Genomic DNA, 23,930 nt, shown 5'->3' on the forward strand with positions numbered 1-23,930 from the left:
TCCACTAATAAAACAGTGCAAGAAGATGTTGATATAAGGTATGAATATCCAGCCTTGGTGGACATTAGGAGGAGAGTAGTTAGTATTTCTTCTGAATGGTTTAGGCCAGGTGTCACAAACATAAAAGCTTAGGGGTCACATAGATAGCATAATGTTCATATCAGTTTAGTATATGATAATTTGAAATGATTGGGGCCTGAGAATGGGTTGTTTGTTTATGCTCCTGCCAGAGATTCACTTGTCAGGAATTTATTTAATGTTTTTTCCTGAGAGAGTTAACATTTTAAAATTTGGGTATAAAACTTAGAAAAGGAGGATAAAATGTAGCCATATATTACTGTCATAAATCCAATTAGATCAAACTGCCATTTCCCACCTAGCTTCAATTTTGTGGAGTTTCTACAAATTTTATTAAAGTAAATTTTCTAGTGGTATGTTAACTTATGAAAAAGTCATTTTACCAAAATGTAACTGTGAGATGGATAATTAGCTTTAAATAAGTATTATATGTTTCATTTCATTCTTTATGCATTTCAGTCAAGTTTTATGTTTTAGAACTAGCAGAGAAAAAACCTCCATACTTCAAAAAATGATCATCATTATAATTAATTTATTCTACCCATCAGCATTTTTCATTTAAATTAACTTTAGAATGTTATCTTGGTTTATTTTTAGATGTGGGATTTTTATTCTTTTTGACTCCTATTCTTAGTAATTTAAAATAATTGGTTCTAATAAAAATCTGTGCTTATACACTTTTTCTTTTGAAACTTTGGAGGAAGTGTATATATCTGTTAGTAAAGTCTGACTGAGTTAGGCAGAAGTTTGAAGTATGACTAGAATTTTCTTGGGTTTTCCTTAGATAAAAATTTGAACTTGCCTAGAATTTCTTTGCCTTTCCCTGACTATCTCTAGTGCACGATCACCCTGAGTATTCCCCATTTTTCTAGTTAATTCATAACTTGGTCTTGTCTATTGAAACTTACTTATATTGTATCCCCTTACCTCTTTACCAGGTTACTAATCTGATGAATCAAGTCTTTGCTCAGTTATTCATTCATTCACTCATTCAAGAAGTGTTGAGGGCCTCCCAAGAGATAGGCATTGAGAATAAAGAGAGTAAGATCAGGTTTCTCTAAAAGGGATTTGATTTGGATACAAACTGAGAAAATATAATTGATTAATTCAATAAATATTTATTTGGCACCTACTGTTTACCAGGCAATATTATTCTGAATTTTGAATAGAAAATCAAGTTTCCTAACATATTTTCCCACATTTTCTTTTACAGTTTTGTGATTATCAGAATAGCACAATCATGTTTCGGAATAGTCTCAAAATGCTTCTCACCGGAGGGAAATCAAGTCGTAAAAACAGATCAAGTGGTAAGTAACTATGCTACATTTATTCTGTGTCATATTTTAGAAAAGGAAGTTCTTTTAGGGATCTGAGTTAATGCTACAACACTTTATGCATTTGTTTATTAAATGTCTTATTTAATTTACAAGAAATAAAGTAAGTTTACATTCCTATACCCTATTAAGAGGTAGGAACACTTGAATACTTATCAGGAACAGTGAGGTAAAGGAAAAGTATGTGAAGAGAAATATTTCTAATATATGAGAGAGTAATGCCTCTGTGCACTACTTATTAAGAATCTTCTAGACCTAAATTTACTTTTTGAATTAACCTATGAAATTATTTTAGTCCTAGGCACTCTGGGGATAGAGATTATAAAAATAGGAACTGTCCTTAAAGGGTTGTATAGAAAGTGAAATATAAGTTGAAGATTTTTACAGTCATTAAAATAAAGTTTATAAACTTCCAAGAACAAGGGGGTAGTTCTTGGGCATTTATGGTAAAAATAAACTAAAATGTACCTATACTTTTTTGGGAGAAATAGTGAAGAAAAATGTACTACATGTTTATTTTCTGTTAATGGATTGTAGATATTTATTATATTTTAATATTTTCACTTCTAATTTTTCTGCATTTTACAAATTTACATTGGTAGTATATTCATTATCATTCACATCAAAATGTTTTTTAACTCCCCTTGTGATTTCTTCTTGACCCATAGATATTTAAAGTATAATTGTTCATTTCTAAACAGTTGATTTCCTGGTTGTCTTTGTTTTTTTTCCTATTTATCTTTATTGTTGAAAGTATTATAAATGTCCACTTTTTTCCCCGTTGGCCCCTTCTCCCCTGCACCCACCCCCCGCTCTGGCCTTCACCACACTATTCCTGGTTATCTTGTTATTAACATAGCTTGATTGTACTGTTATCAGAGAACCTATCCTATATTATTTTATTTTCTTGATTTTTTTTTTTTAGATTTGCCTTATAGCTCAGCATATGATCAAATTTGGTGAATGTTCTGGATGCACCTGAAAATAATGGGTGCAGTATAGGTCAATTTGGTTAATATTTTATATCCTCACTTATATGCTTACTTAATTTTTTAAAATTATTTATTGTGCCCTAACCAATTTGGCTCAGTGGTTAGAGTGTCAGCCTGCAAACTGAAGGGTCCTGGGTTCACTTCCAGCCAAGGGCATGTACCTCAGTTGCAGGCTTGATCCCTGGCCCAGGTCAGGGCTCATGCTGGAGGCAAGCAAGTGGTGTCTCTCTCTCACATCGATGTTTCCCTCTGACTTTCTCTCCCTTCCATGCTCTCTGAAAAGCAATGGGGGGAAAAAAACCCCAAAAAACACACATATATATATATGTATGTATGTGTGTGTGTGTGTGTGTGTGTGTGTGTATGAATATTTTAAAACATTACTGAGAAAGGTGTGATTAAATCTCACACTATAATTGTGGAACTGTTTCTCCTCGTTCCTGACAGTTTTTGCTTTATGTGTATGGAAACTGTCTTATTAGAGCCATTGAAATTTAGAATTGCTGTATCTTCCTGTTGAAATGACTATTTTACCATAATGAAGTGTCCCTTTTTATTTCTAATATTGCCTTTTGTTTGAAAATTGATTTTGCCTAATATTAGGATAGCTATCCCAGTTTTCTTTTAATTAGTTTTTGCAAGGTATGATTTGTTCCATTCTTTTACTTGAAACATTTATATATGTTATACTGTTAATAGCATATGGTTGAGGTTTTTTTTTTTCATTCATTCAGACAAGTTTTTTTTCTTAAGGATAATGTTGGTACTAATTCCACCAATGATATATTTGGATTTAAATATAACATGTTACTATGTGCTTTCTTCTTGTCCTGCCTGCTCTATGTTTTTCTCTCTCTCTTCTTTCATGCTTTATTTTTGATTGATCAAAACATTTTTCATTATTCTCTATTTACCCCTATTGACTTGGAAATTATATGCTATTATAATTCTTTTAGTGGTTACCTTAAAGATTTAAATATCAATCAGTTTGATATTAATTGGTACTTTTACCCTCTTCTTGGACAATGAAAGAACCTTAGATTCTTTTCATCTATATATATATCTTAAACTCTATAAGACCTTTTTATTGTTGCTTTCTATGGTCACTATTATTTAGATTTACCCAATATTGACCTTTTCATTGATTTTCATTCCTTCCTGCATCCCTCATTTTCTAGATGGAATAACCTTCCTTTTTGTCTGGAGAACACCCTTTATAATTTTCTTTAGTTGGGATTTTCTTGTGGCAATGCATTTATGTTTTGCAGAATATTTTTGCTGGGAGTAGAATTCTAGGTTGGCAGTTATTTTCTTTCAAATATTGTTTATTGTTTTCTGGCTTCTTAAATTATTTCTGGTGACAAGTCAACTGTCAGTCTAATTGCTGCCTCTTTAAAGGCAATCTGTTTTTTTTCTCTTTGTTTTTCGTTTTTTAGGTTTACATTAATGTGCCTAGGAGTGGTTTTCTTTTTACCTATCCTTGTTTGTCTTCTATTTATTTATGTTTGTAGGATTTCTTGACTCTGTGGCTTGATGTCATTCAGTCTTAGAAAGCTGTTGTCCATTCTCTCTTCAAATTTTAAATTTTAAAAATTATCTCTCTTCTTTCTTTCTAGGATTCTAGTTATACATTTGATAGACTACATGCATATCATCTGTGTCTCTTAACTCTCTTTCTATCCTTTTGTCTCTGTGCTTTATGCTGGGTATTTTATTTTGATATATCTTACAATTCATTAATTCAGTCTTCAGTGGTATATAATCTACTCTTAACCATATTCAGTTCTTAATTTTTGTTTTTATATATTTCAATTCTAGAACTTCCATTTGCTTCTTTAAATTTTTTTTAAATTTAGAAATAATTTTCTGCTTCTTGAAAGGTTGTAAAACAGTAGTACAAAGATCTCCACAGATTCACAAATTATTTACTTTTCACTGCATTTGCTTTATCATTCTCTCTATACACACACACACACACTGTCTTCCTCTCTTTCCCACTCAATCCTCTCTCACTTTAAAAAAAAATTACTTGAGAGAAAGTTAAATATATTATGCCCTTTTAATCCTAAAATTTTCTGTATGTATTTCTTTTTTTTTTCAATATATCTGTATTGATTTCAGAGAGAGGAAGGGAGAGGGAGAGAATGAGATAGAAGCATCAATGATGAGAGAGTCATTGATCAGCTGCCTCCTACACGCCCCCGACTGGGGATCGAGCCTGCAACCCCGGCATGTGCCCTGACTGGGAATTGAACCTTGATCTCCTGGATCCTAGGTTGATGCTCAACCGCTGAACCACACCCAGCTGGGCTCTGTATATTTCTTAAGGACAAGGAAATTCTTTTATATAACCACAATATAATTATCAACCTCAGGCAGTTAAGCATCATTATAGTACTTTCATCAAATCTACCATCTGTTTTCTAAATTTTGCCAGTAATTTCCTTTATAGAAATTCCTCCCTTCCTCTCCAAGGTCCAATCCAGGATAAGGTATTACATCACCTGTCACATCTTTATACTATCAGTGTTTCTTCACATTTTTGAAGAATGAAAGCTCTCTTTTTTAAAAAACTAGAATGTTCCTAATTTTGGGTTTGTTTGATTTTTTTAAATGATTAGATTCAGGTTATAATCTGTGGTCTGAATGTTACATAAATGTATGTTGTTTTCTTCTTGGGGTATTATAGCTAGAGGCACACAATGTCCATCTGTCCCTCATTAGTGATTTTGATGACCAAATCAAGGTGCTGTCTAGTTACTTTTTTAAAAAAAGCTTTTCATTTTGGGTTAATAACAGATTTACAGAAAAGTTGCAAAGATAGCACAGAAAATTCCTGTATACTCCTTACCCAATTTTCCCCATTATTACATTTTACATTTCTATGGTACATTTGTTTAAACTGAGAAACAACATTGGTATATTACTACTAACTAAACTCTAGACTTTATTTGGGTTTCATTAGCTTTTCCATTAATGTTCTCATTCTGTTCCAGAATCCAATCCAGAAAACTATGTTGCATTTAGTTATTGTTCTTCCTAAATGCTAATTGATTTGGCAGAAGACAAATAATAATTGTCATCACCTTACTAGTCACTTTTACACATCAGAGATTCAAGCTGCCTCCAGATTTGACATTTAAAGAAATGGCTTATCCAAAATTTGTTTTCTAGCTTAGAACCATGATTTTCTTAGATACCTTTAGATGTTCACTTTTGACGCCAGTACTAGCATTTTCTCTCACTTCCCAACAATTACTTTATAAAAGATACCTAGTAGAAATTAATAAAGTCATATTAAGATGCAGATGCTGGATAGTCTTTTTTTTTTAATCCTCACCCGAGGATATTTTCATTGATTTTTTGGGGGGAGAGGGCGCGGTGAGAGAACGAGAGAAACATTAATGTGAGAGAGAGACATTGATCGGTTGCCTCCTGCACACGCCCTAACTGGGAACGGGGATCAAACCTGCAACCTAGTTATGTGCCCTGACCAGGAATCAAACCCTTTTGGTGTATAGGATGATGCTCCTGCCAACTGAGCCACACCGGCCAGGGCATGCTGGATAGTCCTTTTGACCTGAGTACCAGATAGTGACTCATTTCCACATACTATCCTTATTAGAGGTAGGCATCAAATTTGTGCTTTTAGACTTTTGAGTAACTACTGTTTTGGAGATATCATATTAAATCCATACATGCCAAGGTTCTACTGTAATTCCTTTGATTTACCAGGTATTTAATTATACCAATAAGGATTTTGGGGTGTCTATTCTAGTATTTATTTTCCTCTGTGGTTTTTCTTGTATAATGTTTATAATTTAGAGTAGTTGTAAGTTAGAGTAGTTATAAAAATAGTGATTTGTATTTTGTATGGAAAGAACCCTATTTATAGAGAAGCAGTATGTTTTTTCAAACATACTTCAAGGCAAGAATTTCAAACAAGAATAAATTGTGTCTTAAAAGGGAAATTGTGTTTATGGAATGACATCATTAGTGTTTTTATCATTACAGTTTTTTCTGAGTCATTAATGAATAATTAGATGACTATTTTGTTCTTTATATTAACTTTGGCTCATGGCTTATTTTTAAGATTAATAAGATAAGATTTCTCATAGGTGTAGTAATTTGCTTTGTTTTGTTTTAGGAAACCAAGTTAGTATTTAATTTAAGAAGCATTCGTATGTGTCCATGGGCTTGAGGGGTCTGGTGTGGGGCTGGGACCCCTTGATCCTCAGAGCAGGGGTGTCTCTGCAGCCAAGATACCCCTCCTAATTAAAAACTACTGCATGTGTGTTTGGGACTAGCCCATTCCATGCCTCTGCCCCTCCTACCAGTCACCATGTGACTTCTTTAATTCCCTAGTTGTAGGACTTCCGCAGCGTTCTAGCCAGCTGAACCACCCAGCCAGGGCTGTTCCTGATTACCTTTGACTTCATTTCACATAAGAGTAACTTGTTCACTTCTTCTCAGCCTCATCATCCTTCTGCTTTAGGAGTTTTATGCTTGTTGTGCCATTTGGAACGTTAGCTTTCTTTCTTCATTGGGGATTTAATTTAGAAGTCACTTCCTTGAGGTCTTTCCTGGCTACCAAATTTAAAACTTTAGCCCCTTTTTTATGTTTCTCCTTTTATTTTGTCCCCTCTCTTATATTGTGACTATTTATCTTGTTTTTCTGTTTTGTTATGTCTTTCCTACTATAATACAAGTTTAGTGACAAGTTCAGTCTCTTTTCCCCTGTATCCTTTGTACCAGAATGGCACATAGTAAGCAGCCTGACTGGCACATAGTAAGCACTCAGTAATATTGTTTTATAAATGAATAACATTTTAAGGAAGATAGCTCTGGCATCAGTATGTAAAATGGACTGCAGTGAGTAGACTGTAAGAGATGATGAAAAGATGAAAAGACTAAAGAGGATACACAAGGAAGATATTTTTGAGGTAAAATAGAAAGGATTTAGTTACTAGAGTGGCTAGGAAAAGAAAAGAGTGAAGGAAATAATTAGTCCTGAAATTTCTGGCAAGAGAGACTGGCCGATGTGACATTACATTATTCCACGCCCATATTAGGTACAAAATGATCATATATTGAATGAATAATAATCCAGAGAAATTACCTTTTGTACTAAATTTTGCTTTCAAATGTAATTTATTTACTCCGTGGTTTATTTCCATTCTTCTGGGTACCTTTCTAATTTACCTTTATTTGAGCTTTGGGATTATACTTCCCCTGGACTTCAGGACAATTTAACCTAAGTCCTTTTAGTACTGCACTGCGGTATTTCACCATTTCACCCTAAAGATTCATTTCCATGATTGTCTACTTTCATAGTTTGGTGCTTTCATAGTTTACTGTTTCCATCTGTGTTGCTGAAGAAGGAAGCCAGAGAAAGCTATTTAGGGTTAATGCTGTCAGCACAAACCCTTTTGTGACCATATAATTCTTTCCAATTTAAAGGAAGTAATTTTCATCTTCTATTTAGTTACTCCCTATCCTCAACTTGTACAAGTTACTTGAAATTTAAAACAGTGATTTTTTAGTAAAGTTTTTCCCTTGATAAAACTGTCTTTGATTATTAATCCAAGTTTATGTATTTAAAACAACAAATTCAAAAAAACTCTTGAGCCCTGGCCAGGTGGCTCAGTTGGTTGCAGTGTCAGCCTGTGCACCAAAGTGTGGCAGGTTCAATTCCCAGTCAGGGCACGCACCCAGGCTGCATTTACGATTCCCAGTACAGTCCCGGTGTGTGTGGGAGGCAACCGATCTCTCTGTCTCTGTTTCTGTCTGTCTTTCTCTTTCTCCCTTCCTCTCTCTAAAATCAATTAAAAACACACCAGTTGGCTGCATTTGTTTGTATCTGTTCTGTATCATCTCTTCTGTTCCACTGATCTGTTTTCATCTATTGGCCAAAACCCCACGCACTGTCTTGTACTGGTAGCGTTCTAGTCAGTCTTAAAATAGGGTAGTGTAATTCCTGCAGTTTTGTTGTTGTTTTTCAAACTTGTTTTAGCTATTTTAGATCCTTTGCCTTTCCATATAAACTTTAAAGTTTATATCTATAAAAAATCCCTTCTGAGATATTGATTGGAATTGCGTTAAATCTATAGGTCAATTGGAGTAGAATTGAAATCTTTACCACGTGGGGTCTTTTTGTGTATGAACATATGTGTTTCCATTTATGTAGGTCTTATTTGATGTCTGTCATCAGCATTTTCATTTTGTAGTCTCCAGCATACATTGTATTTGTTTTGTTAGACTTATACCTCTAAGTATTTCCTTTTTAAAAAGCTATTGTTGGTAGGATTTTTAAAATCTTGTTTTTTAATTGTCTATTGCTAGTATATAAATATATATAAAAATATGATTGGTTATTGTTTTTTGACTTTGTACTGTGACCTTGCTAAACTCATGTAGTTCTATAGAATTTTTTTGGTTTCTTTGTTTTTGGTAGATTCTTTGAATTTTTTAAGTGGACAGTGATGTCTTCTGAGGGTAGACACCATGTTATTTCTTTCTTTTCAGTCTGTATGCACTGACTGGTACTTCTAGTAAGATGGTGGCTAAGAGTGGTGAGAGTGGATATTCTTGCTTTGTTCCCAAACTTAGGAAAGCATTCAGTCTTGGACCACTAAGGATGACTGATGTTGGTTGTAGATGTTTTTTCATCAAGTTGAGGTAATTTTCCTCTATTTCTAGTTTTTATCATGAATGGATGTTGAATTTTGTTAAATGTGTTTTCTGCATCAAGTGATATGATTATGTGATTTTTCTTCTTTGAACCATTAATATGATAGATTACATTGAATGATTTCCAAATATTTAATTAACTTAACATTCCTAGGATAAACCCCTCTTGGTCATTGTGTGTGTGTGCGCGCGCGCGCGCGCATGCATATTCTACTGAATTTGATTTGCTAATACTTTGTTGAGGATTTTTGTTTCTATGTTCATGAGGGATATTGCTCTGTAGTTTTTTTTTGTAACAATTTTGTCTACTTTGATATTAGAGTAATTTCATCCTCATAAAATAAGTTGAGTGTTTCCTTTTCTCTTTTCTGGAAGAGACTGTATAGAATTGGTGTTTTTTAAATGTTTGGTAGTGGTAGAATTCACCAGTGAAACTATTTGGGCCTGGAGATTTCTTTTTTGTAAAGGTTTTTAACCACAAACTTAGTTTTTTAATAGTTACAGAAATATTCAAGTTACTGTTTAATCTTGGACGAGTTTGAGTAATTATTTATTTGTTAAAATGTGAGTTTAGAATGAGAAGATCAAATTTTGCTACTGACCAAATATATGTGACCTTGAGAAAGGTAGGTTAGCCTTAACGTCTGTGGTCCTTAAATTGTTCATCTGAAAAATTAGAGTTAGACTTGTCTTCTTTAAAATTTCTCAGAGTTTTTAAATTCTATAATTCTGGTAGGATAAGAGTGTGTTTGAAGTTTATGTGAAAAGATTGTGAATCTCTGTTTCTTGTTTCATCTGTCAGTTTCTGAAAATTGGTTTACTTAGATTCACTTTGCCTTTTAACAGATCAGTTCTATATTTTCTTCTTATAAATGGATTATTTGTTGATGAAAAGGTATGGTTAGAGGCAAGCCTCTAAGCATTTATACAAGATATGCTGTTACTTGAAAAAATTACTTTCATAAGCTATGCAAGAAGACATAAGACATGTCATATGTTAGTTTTTATTGTTCCTCTTTCTTGAAAAAATTAAATAATCATTTTAGAATTTATAAAATGTTAGAAATGAATTTCTCTTTTGGTAATTATCCTTTTGAATCTTCATAATTTGTTGATTATACTTCTGATTTTAAAAGTCACTCATATTTAGCTTCTTAATAAAGACAATTTCTGTATAAGTATTTTATGTAAAATTCATTCTTAAAAGATGGCACACTGTTGTGCATCCTGTCCATTTATTGGGTTAAAGCAAAGTGAAACTAGCATAAAGATCTGCTGCTGAAGGAAACATTAAGTTGCAGGCTGCAGCTGGAGGATTTTACGTAGGCACCTGTGGGTTTGAGTGCGTTCAATATACAGACTGCAGTAGGAGGCTGGCACTGCCTCTGCTGACTCCAGTACACTCCTTCACTGCTGTTCTGCTGATTTCTCCACTGTCCAGAAGACAAACAAAATGGTGCAGCACGTACAGGGCATGGGAAAAAAATAACCGTCAATATGACTCAAAGGTGGGTTTGCTATACTGAGTAGCAGAGAAAATTATTTAATGGGATTAAAAGCTTGGATATACTTCAGTATGTCAGATATCCGTAGCTGTCTTAATATTTGATTATGGCCATTTAATAATGAAAATGTATAGTTCTGAGATCTGCATGGCCTCTATACATAGAGGTTTCAGGTAAATTGCATGTAAATTAATAAATGCATTCATGATAGCTTATGAACAGTTTTTTATTTCTCCTAAATATGTGTAATGTCTGTACATACCACACATTTGCATATACTTGAAGGGTTTTTCCTATTAATTCTAGACTTTTTTAAAAAGTACTTACAGATTTTATATTTTCTCTGTTGCACATTTGTCGCAGCTCCTACCATTGTCTCTTTTCATATAGTGTTCATTTTATAATAGTAGAGAACATTACTGGAGCATTCTCTGGTGAGATGGCAAGTAAGTAGAATGAACACGAGTTGGCACTTATATTTTATTGATGACTATAATGCAGTTTGAGTTCGCATTGCACATAGTCATGATTTAAATGATTACCTCTTTTATGAAAGCAAAATGTTTGTAAGAACGGCCATGTTGTAGACAGTGAGTATAAAATAGGGAAAGTAGGACAAGTAAAATTTCTCTGTCCTTGGTTTCTTGAGCAGTGCTCAGGTTTACTCAAGGCACTATCATTTTAGAAGTGCAGTATAAGAAACAATTGAACATCAAGTATAGAAAAAACATGGAGGTTTAGTTTCCCACCCCCTCCTGGAAAGCACTTTACTTATGTACTCATATATTTGGGGTTTCAGTGGCAGCATGTTACTGGAGAGCTGTCCAGTAGAGACAAGATATGTTTACTTAAGCCACACCCAACAGATTCAGCTTTTTTATGCATTCAGGCACTTTTAAAATCCTGTGCTGATTTGTAACCGTCATATGTGGGATGCTTTTGAGTTGTAAAAAGAAAAATACTAGATTCACAGGTTCTAGATTAATATGTTTTTTAAAATCTGAGTTCTATATTAATAGTACAGAACAATGATATTTAAGTTATGCAGCATTAGCTCTGAAATATATATATTTGTATGGTTCCAGTACAAGTATACTGCAGGTATTTTGATCATATAGGTAACAGTGCTGCTGGCATACTATTTTTTGTTTAGTATTATAGGTGTTAAATTGGGGTATGACATTTAAAGTTCAGATTTTCTTGTTTGAGAAAATATTTGTCCAGGCATTTAAAATGCTTCACTGAATTTTTCTGTGCTTAAAAAAAAATTTGCAAAAGATTAAACCTGAGTTTAAAATCTATTTATAATGTTTTATTCTGTACTACTGACATGCTGTATGTGATAAGAATGAACAACTGTATGGCTGTTTGCCACTATGTTGGGCTACCTCACCCACTTTACTGTAGATAGAAATAGTAAGAATCAACATTAGTAGTCTGCAAATTGCTTATACTCTGTATTTTCAAAAACTCTTTCTTTTAGACAGAGTAAATCCACTCTATCTTCTCCCACAAGAGAAAAAAATGATCCTCTCTTGTGTACTATTTTCCTTTGCTTTTATTGAATAACACAGAAGAATCATTATGGGATTTTTATGCCAGATTTAGTGACCATAGATTGCTAACTATAGATTGAAATATGCTATATTATTAGAATGTTTTATGTATCTAAAATGTTATATAACTCTGATGGAATGTTGCAGATGAAACAAAGACATCTGATTGGTTCCTCAAAGACACAGCAGCCTTGAAATCCATTCTAACCAGAGGCTTCTACAAGCAGCCTGGATGGTTAGTTGGCATTACAGTAAAAACACAAAAATGCCTTGGAGACGGGAGGGGTTTGGAAGAGAAAATGAAGTTGTTACAACACTTCAGCAATCCTCATCTTTGAGCACTTTATTTTCTTGCAAGTTATCTTTTCCCCTTTAGCCTTTTTTTTTCCTTTGCTTATTGTTACTTCAAGAGAGTGTTATATTCTTTTAAGTTAACAAGCTTTCTAAATAGTATTATTAAATGAACTGCAAGGGAACCCTAAAAGGAGTTTTATGTTAAGTGATAGAATGGGTTAATGAATAATATAATTTCAGAAGTTATTAATTATGGATGAGTTGGACTTGTTGGGGAGGGGGAGGATGCAATGGAAAAGAGTTCTGAAGAACAGGACACTAATCAGAACTCTTCGGCTCTATCCCTCCTCATCATATTAAAATTGCATTAGATAACGTGTTATCTAAGACTTCAGTGATGCTTGGTAAGGGCACATTGCTACTGACATTCAAACAGCAGCCTATTGCAAGTCAGAACAGGTGGAGAATTGTTTGCTGTCTGCCAGCTATTAGAAACACTCTTGAGATGTAAGAAGAGTATATGCTAGCTTTTATTTATTTATCATACTTAGCTAGATAGTCTGTTGGAATATAGTTGTAAATTACAGTATCCAACCCTTTTATCATTTTACAGAAAATATTTAAAATACACTTGTAGTTCATTCTATTAAAATTTGAAAATTCTTATATTTAAACAGTAATAGGTCAACCTCATTTACAGGATCTGGGGGAGAGAAAAATTACTGTGAGCAGAAATGAGCATTTAAATTAAGAAAATAAATTATATTGAAAGGAAGTAGAGAAGCATCAAAATAAAGCATATTTAAAGAGTAATATATAATGTACAGATATAGTCAGATAAAACCCAACTATATCTTTAGATTCCATTTCTATGCTTATTTTCTAAATTATTCGATATGCTAATAGAGTCAGGCTCAAGGCAGCTGGCTGCTAGTGTTACAAGCTGAAAACAAAATGGCTGGCAAGGATTAGTACTGTAAATTTGCGATAGAGCTGGATACAATTAAGATATCTTTTGTTGAAGGAGAGTATTACAGAGTAAGTTGATGAGAGAATGATTGTTGTATGAGATACTTTTGACAATAAATATTTATTAAAGAAAATGATAATCTATTACTGCATAAAATCAAGAGATTTTATGCTGTAATTATTTTTCAACTGAGCAGTAAAAAAAACTCTCTTGTTAATATTCATTTAACCATTATTATCTTTGTAATTCTAAGATCCAGGTAGTTTCTAAGGGTATTATTTTTGAATCTTTCAGATTAACAGTGTGGTTAAGAGTAAAAGAAATAAAAATGAATACATTCTTAGAATAAAGGGGAGAAATTTAGAGAGAAGGTTTTGGGAATTTATGACTTTTAGATTAGCATTAGATTTATGTATGAATGATTCTTTTAGGTTATAATCTTTTAGAAGGATAGAAGAAATAGAATAATGGGAAATTTAGAGATAAGAATGAAAATGTAGTTTAGAAAATGACAAATCCATAGATTTGTATATTAGTAAAGGTTTTTCTCTGTATAACCATAAACCTTTTCCATGGATTTTTATCAATTGTTGAAAGATTAAATGACGTTAAAATTGTTGATAGGCTCAGACAGATTGAGAAATATCTCAGGAATTGTTAATTACTTAGGTTGGAGATAGCACATTAGCTCACATGTCCATCGCAGTGTAATGGCTGTGTCCTGCAAGAGGGCAGACAACGTAAAATTTTTATCTCTACTTCTCCAGCACATAGTATGATGCCCCAGCACTTAGTGGATACCTAATAACTGATGAATGAATAATAATAGCAAACACTTTGTGCGTGTACAAAGACACACACATACATAAATACAAACGTAATTGTACTCATTTAATTTTCACAACTTTATGGAATAAATGTATTTATCTATTTAGTAGATAAGGAAACAGGGACAGAGGGAAAAAAAAGTTAAACGACTTGACCAAAGTCATACAGTAAATGTTGGAGCCAGGGTTTGTACTTGTGTGGTCCCGAACTTTTTCATCATCTCTTCCTCCAGTAACTGAATATTAAGATGGTGTAGTATTCAGCAGTACTGTTAGCCCTCCGGAGCACACATCGTGCATATAATCTGGCAGAAACTGCAGAGCAGAGAAAACCTTTCTGCTACATCTCTTCCCAAATTGCTTTAACTGACATTTTGTTTTCTAAAATCCTTTTCCTATCACTTAGCTATAGCTGATGGTCCATTATCATCCGCTAATGTAGCTGTCAGTTCTAAGAGCTATTTAAAAGCCCATAGCAAGTGTATTCAGGAAACAGTTGGAAAACACATGAAGCTTTTCATGCTCCCCAAAATGGCTGCCACGTCTAATGAGGCATCAAGTCCAGTTCATTAAAACTTCTCAGTATTTCCTAACTTTGTCTTCTCTTTTTCTTTTCCATTCTCACTTCCTTATTTTAGGATTTCTTCTTTTGTCGCTTAAATTACTATGTCTTCGGTCTCAGTGCTTTTAGTCCATTCTGTATTTTGCTATAAGAATGAATTTTCATAAATGTAAATCCCCATAACTTTCAGAATAAAATATGGCATATTTTTTCACTAATTCTCATTGCTATAATATCTTAACACAGATGCACACAGACATAGGTAATACAGACTCATACAGACAGATTTAGAATTTGGTAAAAAAACAATTGATGTTTGAATCTGCTTTATCAGAGACGAAAATTTTCAATATAAATGTATCCAGGAACAGTTTTGAGTTTCATATTGGGTACGTTTTAAAATTTATTAAGTGGTATCATTATCTCTGTATCATTCTGCATCTTGCTTATTTTGCTCTTGCTGTTTGTGGACTTGGTTTATTTCTTTTATATATTGTACAGTATTCAATTTTATGAGTGCTTTTCTTTTATCCTTATTCTCCTAATAGAAATTTGAGTTTATTTCAATGTTTGTTTTGTGTTATTATAAAAAACGCTGCACTGAATATCCTTACATACATATAGGAGTTTTTCTAGGGTCTGTATCTAGAAGTGGAATTTCCAGGATATAGGTTATTTGCCTTTTCACTTTCACTAGATAATTTCTTTCCTGTGTTACTGTACAAATTTACACACTTCTAAGAAGTGTTTGAGAGTTCCTGTCTTGCTATATCCTTGCCAACATTCATATGGTCAGACTTCATCATTTCCCCCATATTATGCTGATTTAATTTCCAGTGAGGCAGAATATCCTTTCGTGTGTTTATTGGCCTTTTAGATTTCCTCTTTTGTTGCTAGCCTCCTCATATCCCATATGCTTTGTTTCTCTTGGATTATTTATCTTTTTCTTACTGGTTTGTGGTAGTCTTTCTATGTTCTAGACAGGGTTCAGCAAACTATAGTCCATGGGTCAGATCCCACTCGTCACATATTTTTGTGTAGCCTGTGAACTATGGGTAGTTTTTGCATTTATTTTAAATGATTCAGAAAAAAGATTAAAGAAGAAAAAATTTCACAACAATGAAAATTATATGAAATTCAAGTTTGTGTCCATAAGTAAAGTTTTATTGGAATAAAGCCACACTCATTTAGTTACCTATTGTCTGTGGCTGCTTTTGCACTACAGTGGTAGAGTTGAGTAGTTGCAACAGAGAACATAGGATCTGCAAAGCCTAAAATTATAATTTTTTTGCGTAAGTTAGTAGAACCTGCTCTAGATTGATCCTTAGTCTGTGACATTTCTTGCAGATACCTTCTCTCATCTCTGTCCTGTCTTAAAACTTTGCTTTTGGTTATAAGACTGAAACTCTAAACTCCTGCCGAATGAAGTTTAAAATTTTAATTTATTCATATTTATTATTCTTGCCCTATGTTGTTTCACAAATCTTTCTTGAGAGATTGCAAATATAGTTTGTATTTTCTTAAAATGGTTAAAGTTTTATTCTTTCAAATTTTTGTACATTTTGATTTTTCTTTTTTCACTTTTTTTGTAATGGGATAATGGTGTGAAAAGGGGGGTCTAATAATTTTTCTCATATGGAGAAAGGCAGTTTTCCTAATTTACTTGTTTTTGAATAGCCTTTCCTTTCTTCGGTGTTTAATACTACTACTTTCTCACATACGAAGTTTCTTTATTTACATGCGAGTCTGTTTTCTGTGTTCTTTGATTAAATATTTTTATATTCTACTTGATCTTAATGATTCCTATTATTCAACCACTTAGTCATTGTTGTATTCAAGTTTCCTAGTTCCTTAGGAGAAAAATACAAAATGGTACTAATCTAGTAAGAATCTTACTAATGATAAGTGTTTGAATTTTGTATACCAAGGTCATGTTGTTAGCTTTAATAGCATTTTTTCCTTAAAATATTTTGATCTTGGACTTTTATTTTCATTACCATCATTATCACAACCACATAATACAGTAAAGATTAGGTGATTACAAGAGCATGTTATTATGCTAAGTACTTTAAAAAACATATTTATATATAAATATAAACCAGTAACAAAGTATTATTTAGGCCTATAGAATACAAGTATAATTTATTTGAAAAAAATTTAAGGCATATTTAGATAATATGACTTTTTGGCTTTTCGTTACTTTTGTTTTTAATTGAGTGCCTTTACATTTAAACATACTTACCAGTCAAAATAGAAAGATGCCATGCCTTTTCTTGGGGGTAAAGTGGTGAAGGGGAGATTTAATTTTAGTCTCTTAGTAGCATTTATTTTATCTTGTCAGGGAGTAAGAAGAATGAATATAAGGATTTATTTTATTGTGGACTATGTAACATAAAATAAAAGATCTCTATTACTAGTGCTTTTGGAACTTATCCACATATATGAAGGCAGGTGTTTTGGGTGAAAACCATTTTATCCTAGCTCTCCAGATATATAATAGTTGTTTCTCAGGTTTCTGTTCTAGACACCCTGAAGGTAGAGGTCAACAACTGAAAGAAAGCCAGTATTAGGAAAACAAAGGGAAGTCTAATTAGAAATGAGCTGGAAAAGTAGAACCTTTTTAGACCATGTTGCAGATTTTTATATATATTCTGATGGGAGATCATTTAAACATTTTAAACATTAAATGTGATAGCTGATAGATTTCCATTTCTAAATAATTAGTTGCTTCGTGGATAAACATTTAGAAGAGAATGCGTAATATAGGAATGGATGCAGGCTGGAGATGGGGACAGGTGGCTGGATTCAAGAGACACTTTGAGGAAGGAAAATCAGTAATATTTGGTGATGAATTCATTGAGGTGGGGAGCTCTGATAGTCTCAGGTTTAAAGGGGTGAGAGGAAGGTTAGAATTTCATTTTCAGATGTTTTGAGTTTGGCGTATATTTGAGACATTCAAGTAGAGATTTCAAAAAGGCAGTTGTTATACATGGACCTTTCCCATTTTCATACAACTAGATGAATAGGGAGCTCGCTAGTATAATAATGAATTTAAAAGTGAAGCATAAATATTTGGGCTGAGAATTGAGAATCATTACAGAACCCTTGTTTGAGAGTGACTTATTTGGTTTTCAGAAAAAAAATCAAGGGATTAAATAATTTCACTTCTGGCTATTCATATTTCCCTCCATCTAGTTCTAGATCTAGAATTAATGAAGTGCTAAACAAGGGCTAAGATTAAATCAGACTTTAAATTGAATCTTTGGTTAAAGTGGCATATTATTTTTTCTTCCCAATCCTTCATCTTCTGTTCTCTGTCTTGGTTAATGACGTTATAATCAGTCGAATGAAATTCCCAAATCAATAATTCTGAGGCATCCAGAATTCCCTTCTTTCACTAATGCAGATTAATTCAACACCTATGAAAATTCTTAATGATAAAGAAAGATCACTGAGCTTAATGTGGAGGATGAGGTCATAGTGCTTTGGAATAATGCCGCTCATGTTTTGTTTATAGTTATAATTTGGGTAAGAAAAGGAAAACAGTGAATTCTTTAAACTATGTCTCAAACCACATCAATACCGCTTATTGTTTTTTTCTTGAATTTGATTTGATTTGATGAATGCATTGATTTTACAGCTGGCCCTTGACAAAATTAAGTCAACAAATTTTTTTTTTTTTTTTAGAATACCCACTTCATAACAGACTCCAAGTTGGCACTGAAAATATGATGAAGAAGGCTTTCAAAGGCACATTTTAAACATTTTACAATCCAGAAATAGTTATATAAATAATTAACTATTATACAGTGTGGCAGTACTGTAAAACAGATATGTATAATGTGCTATGGAAGCACAGAAGAGGGAACAATTAATTCTTTCTGGTAGGCATCCAGAAAGTCTTTATAGAGAAGATAGGAAATGATATTTAAGTAGTCTTTTGGTGAAAGGGTGTTGTTCATCATGATGATGATAGATGAAGATTCCAGTTATCATTTAATGTTTACTTAGTGGCAGATGGCATGCTGTATTTTATGTACATTACTACATTTTTTTCTCACCATAACTCCATAGGGTATTACTATGTCAACTAATAGGTAAGGATACTGAGGTTCAGAGAATTTAATTTTCCTAAGGTCATATAAATAATAATAATTCAAAGATGAAGTCCAACTCAGCTGTGCTAGGTACCCAGCACCATTAATATATGTTGAATACAATTTTATTATATTTTCAACTGGAGGTATTGTCAAGTGCATTTTAGGGAAAGGAAAGCAGTATAAATAAGTTGATAGAGACCTTATAATACATTTCCTCTTTAAATATCATCAAGTAATTTGGTACTGCCTTTGTATAGGGGAATGTATTATTTAGGATTTTATGGTTGCAAGTAACAGAAAATTTGACTCAGAATTGCTTATATTAGGGGTAAGCAAATTTTTCTGAAAAGAGCCAGATAGTAAATATTTAGGGCTTTTCAGGCCCATATAGTCACAACTACTGAACTTTGTCATTGTAGCGCAAAAGCAGCCATACACTGTATATAGAGGAGTGATCATGACTGTGTGCTAATAAAACTTTATTTATGGATGCTGAAATTTAAATTTCATATAATTTTTAGGTGTCATAAAATATTCTTTTAACTTTTTTTTAGTTATTTAAAAATGTAAAATCCATTTTTAGCTCACTGGCTCACCAAAAATAGGTGTCAGGCCAGATTTGGCTTGTGGACTAGTTTACTGACCTCTGGTTTACAAGGACTTTGGTATCTGCCATCTCTCTACCCTAATTTTCTTAATGTTAATTTTATCCTATGGTTTATTTTCTTTGTATTTGTAAGATGGCAGCCAGAATATCCAGGATCCCAGTGGGTTGTCTTCCACGTCTAGGGGAAACAAGACCCTTTCCAGAAGTTCTTTCTAATGTCTCTTGAACTTAATCCCATTAGGTTTCACTCCTACTGCAAAACAGGAACCATGCTAAATCATCTACATTGACTAAATTTAATGATCAATTCTCAGTCTTAATATAACTTGACCTATCAACATCTGATTTAAAAAAAAAATTTAATTGATTTCAGAGAGAGGAAAGGAGAGAGAGAGAGAGAGAGAAACATCAATGATGAGAGAGTCATTGATCAGCTGCCTCTTGCACGCCCCCATCTGGGGATCGAGCCCTCAACCTGGTCATGTGCCCTGATCGGGAATCGAACTCCGATCACCTGGATTCTAGGTTGCCACTCAACTGCTGAGCCTTGCCCGGCCAGGCCAACATCTGATTTTTTTCATTCCATGAAACCCTTTCTTTTCTTGACTTCGGTACTCTTTAGTTTTGTTCCTGTTCTCTGGCCACTACTTCTTATTGTCTGTTGGTTATTCTCATACCCCCAGTCCCTACATGTTGGATTCAGCCCTAAAGCTTACTCCTCTGACCCCTTCTCTCTCTCTCTCCCCCTCCCTCTCCCTCCCCCTCCCTCCCTCCCTCTCCCTCTCCCTCTCTCTCTCCCTCTCCCTCTCCCCCTCCCTCCCTCCTTCTCTCTCCCTCCTTCCCTCTCCCTCTCCCCCTCCCCCTCCCTCTCCCCCTCCCTCTCCCCTTCCCCCTTCCCCTCCCTCTCCCACCTGTCTTTTATCTATACTCTTTTTCCTTGGGATGTCATACAGTTTAAGTGTGACTTACGTACTGATGACATGTGTATGTCCATCTCTGCTTGTATAAGGCACCTCAAACTTAGTATGTCCAAAGCCGAGCTCCAAATACTTTTCTCATCCACAAACCTATTCTCTCAGTCTTTCCTGTCTCAGTAAATTGCAGAACAATCATTTGGGCCCGAAATATTGGCATACCCTTGGCTTGTTTTTTTTTTCTTCTCTTCTGACAACAGATTCTCTCCACTGTACCTTCAGAATATTCCCAGAATATGATCACTTCCACTACTCACTTAGCCCAAGTGTTCATCCTTCTACTGGATTTTCTCAGTAGCCTCTTAATCTGTCTGTCTGCTTTTGCTGTCACCTCCCTTCTGTTCCCCCCACCCCCACCTTAATGGTGTTTTTTTGTTGGTGGTGGTATTATGATAGAGGGCAGTGGACAGTCTTGAAAAGAATGCAGAATTTTGAAACCAGACAGTTTTAATTTTAGGATTGCTACTTACTGGCGGTGTGATTTTGGGAAAGTCACTTTACTTCTCCGAATCTGAATCTTACGTTTAAAATTGGCCTAATATTTGTTACATAGAATTGTTATTAGTATTGAATGAGATAATGTTGTAAAGACCTTACTGTCACTGTACCCAGCAGAGAATAGATAATGAACAAATCATGGTTTCTTTTCTCTTTTCTAACCCTAAGCAGGTGAGCTGCTTTTTATCTTTTTCTGGTTATCAGAGTGCTTATGTAGCCAGGGAACATTGTGTGTATGTACCTCTTTATAAGTGGCCCTTGGCTAATAAATAAATCTGGCTTATGTTCCTGGTCTTCCTTTTGCATTTTCTTTAAATTCCATTTATGGTCCTCCAGAACATGTCTGTCCTTGTTGCATTAAGTGCATACAATTCTTGTATACTCTTCATTAAGTATATGCTATTCATATCTGAATAGTAAACCTTTAATATATATGTATTTGTATTCCATTCAGTTTTAATACTTCCCCACTCCTTCAGTTAGGGTCATATATTGAAGTTCCTAAAGGAGGATTGAAGACAACTTCCAAATTTGAACCCAGAAATCTAATCTAATATTTATTCTAGCTGAGAACACTAAAGATGGGGTTGGGCTGCCAAATTCAAAGTCACTTAAGTTGTTTATTTTCCAACTGTAATATTTTGATTCTGAATTGAAAAGAATGAATCATTTAAAGTATCCCCTACTTACAGGGAAAAAAAACACATTTTTCTTAGAATTGTTTAGGCACTTTCCTATTAGCCTTTCCTTAACTTTAATAATTCCTTCATAGGAAATCATTAAGTACTGAATATTCTCTATATGGTTGGTATTTCTTTACTAGGAATGTTTTAGTGCTTTAATACACCTGAGTTGAAAGCTGTCTATCCTACATGGTAATTCTCCTATCACATTATTCATAAATCTTTGAAATAATGGAATGAGAGATCTATTAACAATGTTTCTCAGTATTAAAGGTATGTTGTTTTATATTATAACGCCAAACATGAGTTAAAGACTTACTACAAATATACATGGTGGGGCATAAGTAGGTTTATAGTTCGTATGGAAAATAATACAGTAATTAAGAAATAATACAAGAATAAACTCTGTGCTTCACATACTCACAACTGTAAAGTTGTTTCCACCCTGTATTATTTTATATTATTTGCTGGATTTAACTCAGTATTCTGGTAAAAAACAAATGCTCTCTGATGATTATCTCAGCCCTGATTTGATAAGTTCGCACTTGAGTTGGACAGTCAGGTCTTTCCTTTTTTATTTCTGTACCTGTTCAATCAGTGGGTTTTCCTCTCTGGAAAGCTTTCTTAAATTCTGGTTTTTAAATTTGTTCTTTTTCTCACTTTAGTTTTCTTCTTTAAGTACTCTTGTTTTTATCCATATGCTGGATCTTTGCCTATGTCCGACATTCGTCACCTTCTTCCAAATGCTTTTTAATCTCTTCTTTTTATAAGAATTTGTTAAAGATTTTCATTCTTTTACCTTCTGTTTTTAAAATATTTTTTATGTTTATTTGCTCTTGCATTTCTTACAGTTCAGTCTTCATTACTGAAATGATTTTTGTTTTATTTTTTAATTTTGTCTTGTTTTCTGTGTTCTCATTTCTGAGTTTTTCTGATTCTGATTTACTTTGCTCTTTCATATATTATATAATATTCTTATCGCTCATAAAACATGTAATTTTTATTATAGTAAAACATATAGCCCTGGGGATTATTTGACATACATTAGACAGATAAGCAACTGTGATTAATTTAGACATTGCTTTAAATCAGGCTTTTAAACTGGAATTCTGTGAATGAACTTTAGAGTTGATAACATTGCTTCTTTATACAGGGTAGGGCAAAAGTAGGTTTATAGTTGTGAATACATGAAACAGGGTTTATTCTTGTATTATTATTTATTAATTCTTGTATTATTTTCCATATGTACAACTGTTATCCTACTTGTGTCCCACCCTGTATGCAAAGTAGAGTGTATATGGATAACGAAAGAACACTCTTTAAGAGGGGAGAGGAAACTATCCCCACAAAAAAATCTAAGGATAAGACCCTTTGGTTTAGGAAAGGTTCCATGAGGATAGGAAATATCCTCAAGTATTTTAATGATTGAAATGATAAGAAATGAAAACAAATGATAGATATAAATATAGTAATTTTAAGATACAGGCAGCCCGGCCGGGCGTGGCTCAGCGGTTGAACGTCGACCTAGGATCCAGGCAATTGGAGTTCGATTCCCGATCAGGGCACATGCCCGGGTTGCAGGCTTGATCCCCAGTCGGGGGTGTGCAGGACGCAGCCGATCAGTGACTCATCATTAATGTTTCTATCTCTCTCCCTCCCTCTCCTTTCCTCTCTCTGAAATCAATAAAGATATATTTTTTAAAAAAGAAAAGATACAGGCAGAATCAGAGAATATATTACATCAGTTTTTTATCTATTTGCTTATGCTTTTTCTACTTTTATGCAGATGGAGGGAGCGAGGAACCACCGGATCGAAGACAGTCAAGTGTTGACTCTCGCCAAAGCCGCTCTGGGCAAGGTAAATTTTCATTGAATTTACTATTAAATTAAAAAGAAAAGATATCAGCTATACCTTCCTAGTACTTAATCTGAGGACTGGGGTTTTCACTGGGTCTAGCATAGGTATTTTAAGGCTTTAAATTTAGGGCTTTAAATGTTACAGTCTTAAAGTTCTATATTCCAATAAATTCAATTTAAAAAGTTCTGTACGGTATCATTTATTAAAGATAAAAGAAAATGAAAAATAGTCTTATGTCATTTTTAAATGATATTAAGGTTTTAAGTGATTTTGGAGCATTGTGGTGTATGTTTGGATATCACTTTTGGTATTTTACCGAAAGTAACATTTAACAGTAACATTTGTTGGGAGTATCATCACACTGGCTTTTTAAAATTTCGTCAATGCTATATTTGTAGTCTT

At 33.6% G+C, this 23,930-nt stretch overlaps 1 protein-coding gene across 6 annotated transcripts in view; it reads left to right on the forward strand.

The window, feature by feature from the left end:
- The window catches only part of TANC2 (tetratricopeptide repeat, ankyrin repeat and coiled-coil containing 2), a 205,023-nt gene that overhangs the window by 24,174 nt on the left and 156,919 nt on the right, over positions 1–23,930 (forward strand). For all 6 annotated transcript variants that reach the window (XM_087826279.1, XM_087826280.1, XM_087826281.1 and 3 more), the window contains exons 2-3: positions 1,292–1,385; positions 23,457–23,528. In XM_087826279.1, the coding sequence (XP_087682405.1) occupies positions 1,319–1,385; positions 23,457–23,528 (139 nt within the window). In that variant the 5' untranslated portion in view covers positions 1,292–1,318. The remainder of the gene's footprint in view (positions 1–1,291; positions 1,386–23,456; positions 23,529–23,930) is intronic.

The sequence above is a fragment of the Miniopterus natalensis genome, chromosome 17 (assembly GCF_054644295.1).
Source record: "Miniopterus natalensis isolate mMinNat1 chromosome 17, mMinNat1.hap1, whole genome shotgun sequence".
In the NCBI taxonomy this organism is placed as follows: Eukaryota; Metazoa; Chordata; class Mammalia; order Chiroptera; family Miniopteridae; genus Miniopterus; species Miniopterus natalensis.